The following is a 13,524-nucleotide window of genomic DNA, read 5'->3' on the forward strand; positions in this document are numbered from 1 at the left end:
AGATTAAACAGTTCAGCTAAAAAACAAATTTCATCTGAACAAACTGGAGCCTGCAGTGCCTCAGACGCAGAGACGGTGAGGACAGCAGGAAAATCATCGGGACTTCACTCCCTCCTATTAAGGTCTGCCTGACCTGGTTTCTAATGACTTCTTCAAAAACAGGCTCCTCCCATCTCGTCTCACTGAGGCTAGCATTTGTCTTTGAGGCAAGAAGAGGAAGACGCCGACCCTGCAGGCCTGTTCGACCTCCATTGTCGTTCCAGTGCAGAAGCTCAGAGAGACACAGACGGAGACTTTGCAACAACTTAATAACAACAATAAAGATTCGGGCTGGCAGTGCCGAACCCTTCAGGAGATCCTTCATAATCATAAAAATAAATAAAACTAATGATGATAAATCTCCAGACATTTGCATTGTGGCTCATTCTTGGGTTTCACTCTGAGAGATGAAGTAAGGCTGATGAGAAATGTTCTCATGTTCCAGGCATGTGTGTTTGCGGGCAGCTACACCATCATGTCATAACTCGGCGCACGCCTCGATCCATCCCCAGACACCAGCTGTGATTGGCTGAGAGGCCAGAGCACTTGCCCCCTGTCTGACTGAATAAAGGCTAGCATTCACGAGCTGCGTGTTCACACCCACCCACCAAGACACTCACAAAATACCAGTAGTACAAGTACACAGACGCACCCGCCGATTTTCACCAGATCGCTGTCTGTTTCCTCATCCGCCCATTTGTTCTCTCAGCGGAGACGGTGATTCACCACAGGAAGTTCAGTTTGCTTACTGAGCGAGTCTAGTCATGAGTGGGACGTCACGATACAGTTGCCTCAAATAAACACTGATTGCTGAGGCTCTTCCAAAAAAGCATTTAACTGTAAAACCTGCCTCTTTAAAGCCTCCATTTATGATGCCTTCAATCCAGTTAAGGGGGCATAAAAACATTATTTCTCAAAATGTGACCAGGTGCACGATGGCGACAGTACAAAGGTTAACAGGACAAGTCATTAGGCCTTCTTATTGTTTTAGACAGGAATGATGTTCAAGCAGCTTCATCTTTTTCCAGTTTTCGATATGGAAGTGTGACAACAGAAGTAGCAAGAAGAAGCTCTTAACTGAACAGAACTCGGCCTTTGTGAAGTCTGTTTCAGGAAAGGGAAATGTGCTTGTGCAAAGGCAGAGAAACAAAGAGAGAACTGACCATTAAAGGAGAAACGTGGCTGAAAGACATTTCTTCACATAACAATTATTGCAGCGTCTACCTTCCAATATAAAGACGCCTGGAGGCGACCGTGGTTGTGCTTTGCTGCTGTGCAAATACAACTGAACTGACACAAAAGTTGCTTCTCAGGAACTGGACGAGTTTCCTTCATTCTTTCTTTTCACAGTGTCAACCACACGAGAAAAAAAGTCCTCTCTGTTTCCCCCAAAACTTGAGGACTGATTGGCTGAAGCCTGTTGCTAAGTGTTCTGTGATTGGTTGGAGTCCTTGTTCATGCGTGGGGCATGCACACAGGGCATGTGGGCGTCTTCGGGAGGAATTTTGTTTTTCTCATGGCTCCTGGGTGGGACGGGGGGACTTTCTGCTTACTGCTGCTTGATCTGCTTTCAGTTTTGGTATTTTAGTGGGTTTTTGCCAAACGTACTTTTAAATGGAAGTGAATAAATGTTGAAAATGTTACAGTTTGTTCCCTTTCAGGGAACTCTGACTGTCAAAAAGTCACATGGGTTTAGTCAGCGGAGTCTTTAATATGGTGCAAGCACAGGTATGTAACTGTAAGTCACATGGTTAACCATGTATTCCTACATTACTGTATTCTGCTTCATATCTGCGACCAGTTTAGAGTCACCAGTTAAACTGGCATTCATGCTTTTGGGTGGTGGGAGGAAGTCAGGGTCCCCAAAGGAAGACAGCACAGAGGGCCCACCCACTGTCTGTCCTGGGAGGAGATACTCAGAAAACAAAGTCAGCAGTGATAACAGTGAACAAGGTCATCGCCATTACAACAGTTACTTTATTTATGCAAATTCTAAAGAAACAGTGAGAAAGAATAAAAGCCTGGAAGCTGAACCAATGACAGTTTTCCTCGTTGAGCGTTTTGATCAGTAGTTATAGCGTTTGCAGCATTTCACTCACTGTGTGGGGAACAGAAATGTGCACAGACAGACTCTTCACCTTGACATCCACCTTAATCAGCCGTCTGCCACCTGCGTGCATGCTCGCACTGAAAAACAACAAGCAGGACGGAACATGAATCGGCAGATGTTTTGAAAATACAGATAAAACCGCACAGACGTGAACGCTTGTGTTTTTGGGGAGAGTGAGGAAGATATAAACTCTGAGGCCGGTGGAAACAAACCGACCGCAGGATCTTAACCTTCCCGGTTTGTGTTCCAGGCAGACGCTCCGCTCTTTACCAGCACCGATCAGCACGTTTTATGTGTGCAAGAACAGATTTGATCATTTCTGTGCTGAGCAATGTTTTCCAGAATAAACAGACTTTGGTCTGGGAACCTTTGTTTGGACTTCAAGCACATTCAAACAACTGTGAGCAGTTTGAAAAGATTTACTGAAGGGCGGGAGAGAGGACGTTAGCAGTGACCAAAGTAAGGTGAATGTGTTTCGCTCCAGAGTGACTGAGAGCGTGCACACAGGTGTAGAGCAGGTAAGCCCTTTCATTGGCTGGAACAGGAGAAGCAGACAGCAACAGATGGATGCCCCTGGAGTTATTATCAATGTTAATGTTTGTCTACGGTCTCTGTGGTTTATTATCAGCCCTGCTGCTTGTTCAGTCTCGTCCACTCTGTATCTTACATGGAGATGTGTTTGCCTTGTGAGGAGTCCATGACAGTTTACGTTAAAATTAGTGAGGCAAATATTAGGATTAATTCATGAATCCTAATGAATTATTGTAGTGAGCAGCTGCATACGATAGATGTGGCTTAAGTATATTACAGTGATGGAGGAAGGCCTAACTGCGTATCGACTCCAGTCGTGCACATGCAGACTTTAAATCAACGTTCAGGTGTATGTGCCACTCAGGCTCAACGAGGCTGACAATAAGGAAATGACTCGCTGGGAGATTTTCTGACCTTTGAAGGTTGTTAAAGTGTGACAGCAGTTAGAGTTCAGTCCATTCAGCACATAGACGATAACAGACAAACACATTAGAGCAAATGTAGATGAGCGATGTTACAGTTTCACTTAAGGGAGGCTGTGTGGTTTGAAGCACTTTGGAAGGTCACACTGCACTATAGTTACACACTCGAGGTCGTCCACCTACCGTGTTCCCGTCCTTCAGGCAGATCTATATGTAAACACTCAGAGAACGTCATGTTCCACACGTTCCACACAGAGCCGGTCCCACCCACCGTCACATCATGTACTCTATTAATGCAGCTGTTCTCCTGCATGCTTTTTTACAGGTCACATGATTGTGGTTGTGTTGTGGAATCACTGTTCGCGCTCTAGACAAAAGGAGTGAGATGCAGCTCGTTGTTTTCCTGCATGTGCACAAAGCCTGAAAGACTTCATCAGCTCGTTTAACTGGTAACAGTGCGAGTTCAGTATGATGGCAGAAACAGATATGTGACACTTGTTTATTACCAGCCGTCCAACGGTTCTGTGTAAGCACGGGCATTTCTGCAAATATCCTTAAGTGAATACATGTCTGATAGCCTTATTTTTAGAAAAGTCTATTCAAACTATGCATCGCCGTTAAAGGAACCTTCTGATACGCTCAAAGGAGGCAGGAGCAGGAGTCAGATAAGACTGTTAGCGAGCGCTCAGTAAATACTGCTCTGGGCTGGGAGCTGATTCTGTTATCAGTGGTCTTATGACTTAAAGAGCCATAAAACCCACAGAGCGCTTTTTAGGATCAATGCTACAATAATATTTAATATTCAGGCAAAAAACATTTCTATTCTATTCTGCTTTGTAACTTTGCATGTTCCAGTAGATGGTATCTCAAATGCAGTATGGCAGTCAGTCAACATGTCACGTTATGACACAGCACAGAAACAATACTGTAACAGCTGCTCCAAATAATGTGTGTGTGTGTGTGTGTGTGTCCACCAGCCCTGATCCCTGCATGTACCGGTTCATTCAAAGCAGCTCACAGAGGATGACTGTTTAGTCAACACTGAAAAATCAAGAAATGACGTCATGAAACACGTTACAGTAAAAACACATTCGTCTGTGCTGAAATGAAGAGAGCTGGGTTCAGATTGAATCCTGACCAGTCTGCTTCATTCTACTTTTCCTGGAGTCTGTTTCAAAAACTCCAGATGGAAACTGTTTCGACACAGGTCACATTTCAGCTGACCCGGGAAATGGATTGTTGCTCCAGGCTGCCACCTAGTGGAGAGTACTGCGTTGTGTACATGATATAAACGCTGGTTTAAGCTGGTTTAACCCCCTAATCCAGGGGTGGGGATCTCCAGGCCTCGAGGGCCGGTGTGCTTGATCCAACACAGCTGATTTAAATGGCTAAAGAATCAGAATCAGAGAGACTTTATTTATTTATTTATCCCCAAGGGCCAATTAAGGTACAACGGAGCAGACGTTAAAGATAAGGGCATGGCATAAACAGGCCAAGAATGAGAACCTGGATGGTTCTGGAGGTGGGGACCGCAGTATTCACAGAGGCCATGGTTTTGAGGCCCTGCCAGGCTGAGTGGAGGTCCCCTGTGGTGAATTTTTTTCCAACAGTGTTTTTATACTCCAGTTTAGCAGTTTTTAAGGGCCTCTTGACCTCCCTGTTGACCTCCTTTTTATCCAGAGCAGAGCCGGAAAAGAAAATCCTCTTTTTTTTTTAAATTAAGGATTTCCTTGAGCTCCTTGGTGATCCAGGGTATGTTGTTGGGGTAGATGGAGACTGTTTTTGAGGGGATAATGATAACTTGATGCCCCGCCCCCCAAAATTAATGAAAAGACCAGAGGAAAAGTGGTCGGGGATGCTGCCAAGAGACCTACAGTAACAATGAAGGAGCTGCAGGTTCTGGTCAGTACTGGCTGTGCACTACACGTGCAGCAGTCGCTCACACTGGACGACGAGGTCGGGTTGGAAGACAGAAACCTTTTGTCCAAGTCCAGCTAAAAAACCAAAACGGTGCGCTCTGATGAGACCAGGGTTGAACGTTTTTGACACAAATCCAAAAGGTTCATCAAAAAAGGCAAAAACACCCTCGACCATGGTGACTTTACAGATACAAGTTACTCTTGACCCCAACGCTTCAGGTGTCTGCCTGAAAAAGCTTACCAGAAATTTCTCAGCAAGCATATATCAAAGTCTAATTAACGCATGTACAGATCACATTAAACCGCTCCACTGTCATCGTTTTAACAGGGGCGTGTCCACAAAGAGTCCCGAGAGACAGATCGGCTGAAAACGCTGCCCAGAGCGTCGTCGCTGAAGAAGAAGAAGAAGAAGAAGAAGAAGAAGAAGAAGAAGAAAGCTGAATGACGTTGACACGTTGAAGCAAATTGTTTCAACCTTTATTAAACATAGCTTGCAAGAGATAAATATTACAAAGTTATTTCCTCCAAAATTAGCTTATTTTTTTTTTTCAATCAATGCATAATTGTCAATCAACTGGCAGTATTCAAACAGCATTATTTTCTTGACGTTTTTTTTGAAGACCGTTAAATATCAAGTATGTGCAAAAGGTCAGGATTGATGCAAGTAAAACAAAAATTAGTCTGATTAGTCTCTGGTCCGTTTTATCATTCGTTCCTACTTCCCAGATATTTAAAATTGTCAACACTATGCAAAAAGAAACAATGATTTTGCAGTTAAATCATTCCCTGCATTAGCAACAACAATTAATAGAAGATAAAGCCAAACAGTACAGTATCATACGTGTTGTATGCTGGTGTCGGCAGAAAAAGTGGTCACTGATTCAGGGCGAGCGCTTCTTTACGAAAAAGCTAAACAAACAAAAAGTTTCAACAGTTGTAAGAATCTGCGTCTTAGTGGTTCGTATCGATCCGCTGTCTGCCTGCGTGTAACAAACCGGTGAGCAGTAATCGTTTCCATCAAAACACAGAAACGTAATTACGAGAGGTGGTTTCGCCAACGTGACGGCGTTCTGACAGTGAGGGCTAGGCCCACCGAGTCCGACCAATCAGAGTGTTTCCATCAACAAGTAGTTTGAAGGTATCTAAAGTTTAATGCATCAAAGTATTCAGACGGGAGTTTCAGACCATTCTGATCTGAACCAGTGAGCACTTTCCTGCAAACGCTAACTAGTTCAAAATAACAGCAAATGCAACCAGCAAGGCTGCTTCAAGAAGCAGAACGGGCGAAAGAAAAAGAATCCCAAACATTTTGCACATTTGTTACACAATAATACACAGTGATCACAAAACGAAATGACAAGCTTCACAATATTCATGGCTTTTTGTTTGCTTTTCTACACAATGTACAACCATTTAATTTCTTTTTTCAGTAACGGAGGAAAAAATGCATATGTACAATAAGTCATTATTACTTAAAACCTAGCAAATATTGTGTCATTTATTTCATAGTCAATATTTTTTTTAACTGCGACAGAAAGAAAACAAACAAATCCTTAGAATAAAGAATGACTTCAAAATCTAAAAAGTGATGTTGAAAAGAACAAAGTTCAAATACAAAGATGTATAAATGCATCTGCAAAAAGAGAGACGGGAGCTTATTTTGTCATTTAAACTTTAGCTTTGCAGCTAAAGCGGATCGGACCAGGAGTTGGAGCAAAAATAGATTTCAGGTATCGTTTCGCTACATCCAATTTCAAATGTTGTCTCCCATTCAGCTCAGTCTTTATACACATAGTGCCAGCTCACAGCAGGGATCTTGGATCGCTCTCTGTGGACTGTTTGTCACTGGATCATTCTGTAGTAGTGACAGGCAGGTCTGGATTACTTGGACACAACCAGAACGCACAACAAAACAAACAAACAAAACAAAACAAACAAACAAAAAAAAACGCACAAACACTATACGCGTGTAGACGATGCAGGGCTTATTGGAGCTGAGCTTTGAACCACAGATGGATTCACACGGAGCTTCATCAGTCGACTCAGTACCGATACTTGCTTAGGATTCGTTCAGTAACACTAATAAAAGTTGACATTACTGTATCGTACAGCCTTTATGAGTCAGCGGGTTCACTGCAGGGCGACAGGCCTTAGACTGTTACAGCACCCACCTTCATATTTAAGCAAATTTGAGAAACTTACGAGAGTATCAGCCACAATCTGTGGATTTGAACACTGAAACTTCTATCCCCGTGTCAATAACAATATAACACATTTTGATTGTTAGTAGGCTATAAGATGCACATGTGAGAAAACAGCTGACTTAGGGAGAGGGGGAAACTAAAAGCTCTAAAACTGGGAATATGGCATAAGAGGAAACACTGACTTTTCCATGGGTCATCATGTGAACTACAACAATGTCCTGAGCTGTGAAGAAGCTCAGGACAGTGTTGCCTTCTCTACTGTAGTCTGACCATTCAAAGTGCTTTCAGATGCAAAACTCGTGTTTTTGGATAGTTTTGCTTCCCACTGTGTTCAACATACATGACATGGTTTGAACACTCCTCTGTCATGATTTGGTGCTGCTCTCTTTATGGACCAAAAATTGTCCCGCGTGCAGCTTACAGGTGATTTTCTTGGCTGGTGGGCTCATTAAACAGGAGAAGACTACTGTGACCGACTTGCACAGATTAGCTGATGAAGTGCTGAAGTACTTTAGAGAGAAGCTCTTTTATCCATTTTCTTAAAACTGTATTTTTGGTCTTAACTGCTACCATCACTTCTCTTGCTCGTACATTCACATGTGCCTTTTACTGAACACAGCAGTGCTTTAAGCTAAATGCCAATGTCAAGTTGCAATATGTGAATCATTTTTAAAAAGGAGCGGTTCATGTGCATTAGCAAACAAACACTTTTCAATGAACTGAGTGTAGTTATGCAGCTGCTCAGTCATAAACCAAAGGATCAGAGAAACTACTACTCCATTCAAACACCGTACACAAACCGAGGTAAACGTTTCTGTGAGAAACATCAGCTGGTACCCGAGAGCTGAAGAAATCCAACATGGCGGCCAGAGGTCGTGTCAGGTCACGCGGAGTCCTTTGCAACAGGTCAGCCATGTTTCACTACACGTTAGTCCAAGGTCTCTATCAATAATCTGAATCTGCCGGGATGCTGTCGCAGATCATCATCAGTAATCTGCATGCGTCAGACTCCTTTAAGGAGGGACAGTGTGCTGTGAGTAATACTGCACATTAACTGAACACTGCTTGAAATACCCGAGTGTTGTCACCAACAACACCAAAGACTTGACCTGAACACGTTCTTCTTGCTTTGATTATGAGAGGGTTCGACTGCAGTCTGAATGATGTGTTTGTCATATAACCTGCTGTCTGCACAACGTCATTACAGTTATGAAGATTGCTCATGTTCCCTCCCAAACCTTCAACACCACCATCATACAGTTATTTCCAGAGGTTTTTGGACCATGAAATTTATGCCTTTCACACGACGACAGTGGACTTTAAACCAAACCAAGATGTGACAAAACCAGACTTTCTGATTTAATTGACAGAAGTGTTGCATTGACTGTTGACTGACTGATTCTTCAAGGGTCAAAAGTAACTGGACAACTGACAGACAAGCAGATTCGTGGTCAGACTCCCTCATTATTCCCTGACAAAGGAGAAAACAGATGTGGAATTAATGGTGAATGTTGAACTTGTACTGAGCTGATCATGGGAACTCTCAGCATGAAGGTGGTTACGCTCCATCAACCAGGACAGATGAGATATTTACAAAGAATATCTAAAAGAGCTGGTGGAGGCAGTGTTGTGGCATACGTATGTGTGCCTGAAAACTGAACTTATTGGTGACGTGACAGAAGCATCAGGATGAATTCTGCAGTGTACAGGATCTCTCTGCTCAGATTTAGCCAAATGCTCCAAAACTGACGGGATGACACCTCAGTGCACATGGACAATGTCCCAAACATACTGCATGAGCAACCCTAGAGTTTTTCTGAGACAAAGAAATGGGACATTGATCCCAACCCAACAGAGTATTGAGGCAAATCTGAAGGCAAACACACACCAAAAGCAGCTGAAGGAGTAAATGGAACAAAGGCCTGGCAGAGTATCATGATGGAGGAAACATTTGGTGATGTCCGTGGGTTCGAGACTTCAGGCAGTCTTTGACAGCACAGGATTTCAGTGAAGTATTAAAAATAATCCGTACATTTAAAATTACAGCAGTCTGTCCAAATACTTTTGAGCCTCTGAAAGATGTAAAAAAGATTCAACAGGTGATGCAATATTTTTGTTTAAACCCTTTGAATTAAAACAAAGTCTGCATTTCAATAACACCTTGATTTTAAATCCACTGTGATGGTCCACTAAGGTAAGATAAGCAAAAAAGAAAGAAGAAGAAAAAGTTACGTTTATGGGAAAACGAGCTTTCTGCCTGCTGTCTGTAGGTGTCCAACCATAATCTAACACTGCTGGTTATGACAGCTGTCGTTAGACGGTCTCAAACTAACTGTCCAACCTGTGTAAGACAGATTGGGGTTTGGGCAGGTTTAGAGGTTTTGTCCTGAGCAAAACCATCGACGTCATCATGAAAATACTTGAAATGGTTTGTGAAAACACACACTTACATGATAAATAGATAAAAGTGGATTAACACCATCAGATGCCTAGTTCTGTTCATTTGACAGCACCGCAGTTTTCAACCTGTCTCAACTCCACAACTGTGTTGGAAGAATAACATTTCCTGACACTTTGGAAACTGCACATCACTCTGCTGCAGCGTTGAGAGCTGCTTATGTAAAAGCCCAGTGACAGTTATGTCACCAACTTTCACCATTTCTTATCCAGAGCACAGCGAAGATGGGCTGTAGTGTTTGAGGTGGCGCCTGGAACAGGCGAAGAGTCTGTTCTTAATAACATTGGTTCTTCTCACTATTTTCACCATCGTGTGTGTAACATGCAGTTCTCCATCTGAACGACGAGTGCTGTCACTTGAACCAATGGTAAACATTACCGATCCTGGGACTGAGATGGAATTTAGTTTGCAATAAGAACTCTGTAACTGATGTGCGGCCAAAGAACAACAACAATAGATAATTTTACACAAACACAAATAAAGGGGCAGCTGTAGCTCGGGAGGTCGAGCAGGAGGTCAACTACTAACCAGAGAGTCGGTGGTTCAATCCCTGGCTGCTCAGGTCAAACATCCTGGGGCAGGACACTGAGCCCGAGTTGTGCCCGATGCATCCATCACAGTACGAATGTTAGATAGAAAACATTTGAGCAAAAAGAGAAAACGTGTTTGGGTGGATGAGGTTACGTTGTATAAAGCGCACAGAGTGCTCAGGTACAGTAGCAAAGGGCTGCGTAAGAACCGGTCCATTACCAACGGCACACTTGCTGCAGTGATCTGTCACATGAGTGAGAGCGGGGTGCAGGCCTGACACTGGGCTCTGTAAGGGTTATGTGTCAGAATATGAGTGGAGTAACTCCATCTTCTAGATACATGTACAAACTGGGCACCAGTGAAATGAAAGCTGGGACTGAGGTCCAACATTTGCAGAGAGTAAATGAGCATTTAGTCATTTATCAACAAGTTGAGTGTCTCTTTCAGCTTTTCTCCAAACTTTATTCAGTGTGTTCGATAACTCCTTTGTGCATGTTTCAAAGGAGTAACAACTGGAGCATGACTGGAGGTGACACACCAGCAGCAGAGCAGGTCACCTACTAATCGGAAGGTTGGTGGTTTGATCCTAGTCTGCTCCAGTCTGCATGCCAAGTATCCTTGGGCAAGATGCTAACCCCAGGTTGCTCTCCGATGCGTCCATCGGAGTGTGAATGTGTGTGAATGTTAGTCAGACAGCGCTTGTGTGATTGGGTGAATCAACGAGTTGTGTAAAGCGCTTTGAGCGCTCAGAGCAGAAAAGCGCTACCAGTCCATTTAGCACTGGGTCATGCTAACATGCTAACTGAGCTATTTCAACAAAGAGACGTTCCAAACAAACCTGTTTTCATCGACTTCCTCCTGTTCATGTTGTCAACAACAGAACAAGTAGTGACAAATAACGCCATCAAGACCAACGTTAGCTCTGCTGTGATTTCAGTGAGCACCCTCAGGGATAGAAGCAACATGTAGTCATCCTGTCGTGGCTTCAGGTAAGGGCTTTGTTAAGAAGCCCACAAAGTGTTTAGCTATGTCACCAACTTTGCCTTGCTTTTGTCATCACAGCTGACCAATAAGAGTGGAGTTGGAATTTTGGAAGGAGGGCTTTAAAGCGACAGAAACTCAAACGGAGCATTTGTAGAAGTGCAGGATCATAAAGTGTTTTTGAACATTAAAAGCATGTAAACATCTTTTGGGGATTATGAACATGAGCCTGTAAATAAAACAAAACGAGAAACACAAAACACACCTCGGCGAAATCGGAGCATCTCACCGGACTCTGGTTAGGCGTCAGCCAGCATCCAGACCGCAGCCACTCTTAACTCTTCTCCATACACAAACATCTAATTTGAAATATGCACAGTGCTCCTCTGGAGTGAGGAAACGTGTGTGCAGAGCAGACACACGATGATTGAGCCATGCCTCTCCTTAAAAGATAAAGTCCACGTCCTTTTTCTCTGAAGCTAGGTATCTATACATAATCCATACAGACATTTTAATAGTTTCTGTTTTATGTTGATTATTATCGTCTCCGGCAGCTGTACCTCTCAGGTACGCAACCATTTTATTAGGAGACGCCGCATAAAGTTTAAACAAACAAACAAAAAGGGATGAGGTAGGGATGGGAATAGTAGTTAGGATTTGGGAATGGGTGTTGCACAACATTTAGAAAATAATCTAAAAACCAAAATATAAAAAGAAGAAGAACCCAGATTTGTAGTTACAGAGTCTGTGGTTTGGACGCACAAAATATGCTTCCACCTTTAGCTTTGAGGTCTTTTCGCTCTCTCAAAGAACACGCGATGCCACGAGGAACAGCGGGGTAAAAGGGTTCAGTCTGTGCATACTGAACAGCCGAAGGTTTGGGGTGGGGGGTATGGGTGAGGTGGTTTAGTAGGTCACTGGCAAATAGTGAAATGGGATGGGACCAACAGGTTTCTGTCTGAATGAAGAGCGTCAGCAGCCCGAATACTTGGCAGGTACACAGGCGACACACTCGGCCTGTCAGCTTCCTTCTCGCTGGAGCTTCGACTGACTGCTGGTCTCCTGAAGAGGCAGATGGTAAACTGCTGTGACTGTCCATCGTGATTAGTACAACTTAAGTATCATCCAGCATAAAAAAGTGTGTTACTGTCTCAATCTGAAATGAAGAACCTGATAAGAAGCTTTTGGTGAACGACGGTGGAAGCAAAGGAAAGATTATCCGAACACTGATCACATAGGATTTTCTTTTGCTTTCGTCTGTCGCTCGCTTCCAGTTCATTAACTCTGTTGGTGGCAGAATCTCCGGCGCTGTCCTGAAACTTAACTTTAGCATATCAGAATTTTGGCTGTGTGTCACTGTGAAGCAGGCCCTTTTAGGGAGATTGTACAGGTGTGGGTGCTCTGCTGCTCCCTCCTTCCTCCCTCCAGCTTTTCCATTTTTAAAATGGGTTCTTCATCCTCTTTTCAAGAGCATGCAGAGCCTCAAACTGTCTGTTTTTGTACCCATCGGGATTTTCCACTGTTTCATCCAAGTCGAGACTATTTTACAAAGCTTGTAAGTTGCATAGCAACCAGAACGCATCATCTTGATCTTCTGTTACTAGCAACAATCGCAGCTAAGCTTTAGGACAAATTATAAAGAAAAAAAAATCCTATATGACCTTGGCCTAAAGAAACCGCCAACGACAGGCCGTCACTACCCAGAGCCAAAGATAAACAGCAGAAAAACAAACGATCAAAAGGAAAAAGCATAATGAGTAATAGTAACAGAAGCAAATATGGTAGTTGTAGGAATAATAATGCTACCACCAGTTATAATAAGGGGAATTATAATTCTTAAATAGACTGAAGAAGAAGGATTTTACTATATTAAGAGCATGTCAAATGCACTGGTAGTTTAGAGTCCTTGTCCAACTTGGTGGGGTTTTTATGGGTCAGTTTAAGGTAGGCACATGGACAGGCACTGCATGCGATGAGAGGTGAAGAGGAGAGGGTATCGACTGATTTAGGAGTGCTTCGGTATGGTTTAGGTATGAAGATGAAGGTGGCTTCAAGGGGCAAGAGCTGGACAGGGCTCATTTCTGTCCAGTGATCGACTGCGATATGGATCGAGGCGGGATCATGTCCAACAGGTACTCTCTCTGCCGGTCTGCTAAGCTGGAGCTCTTATGGGCTCCGACAGCCGCTGGGTTCAGATAGGCAATGTTTAACCCTGTGGAAGCAGAAGGACAACATTCAGAGAAGATGCACTCTGTAGAGTTTAAGGCTCAAACATTTGTAAGTGACCTTTTGTTTTGTTGCTATTGACATGAACTAGCCTGACGGTCCG

At 43.4% G+C, this 13,524-nt stretch overlaps 1 protein-coding gene across 2 annotated transcripts in view; it reads right to left on the reverse strand.

The window, feature by feature from the left end:
• Positions 1–5,476: 5,476 nt before the first annotated feature.
• gatad2b (GATA zinc finger domain containing 2B) overlaps positions 5,477–13,524 on the reverse strand; it is a 41,882-nt gene continuing 33,834 nt past the window's right edge. For both annotated transcript variants that reach the window (XM_084918683.1, XM_084918682.1), the window contains exon 11: positions 5,477–13,407. In XM_084918683.1, the coding sequence (XP_084774809.1) occupies positions 13,271–13,407 (137 nt within the window). In that variant the 3' untranslated portion in view covers positions 5,477–13,270. The remainder of the gene's footprint in view (positions 13,408–13,524) is intronic.

Source organism: Perissodus microlepis, chromosome 22 (assembly GCF_051167445.1).
Source record: "Perissodus microlepis isolate ML-2025 ecotype Zambia chromosome 22, ASM5116744v1, whole genome shotgun sequence".
Taxonomy (NCBI): Eukaryota; Metazoa; Chordata; class Actinopteri; order Cichliformes; family Cichlidae; genus Perissodus; species Perissodus microlepis.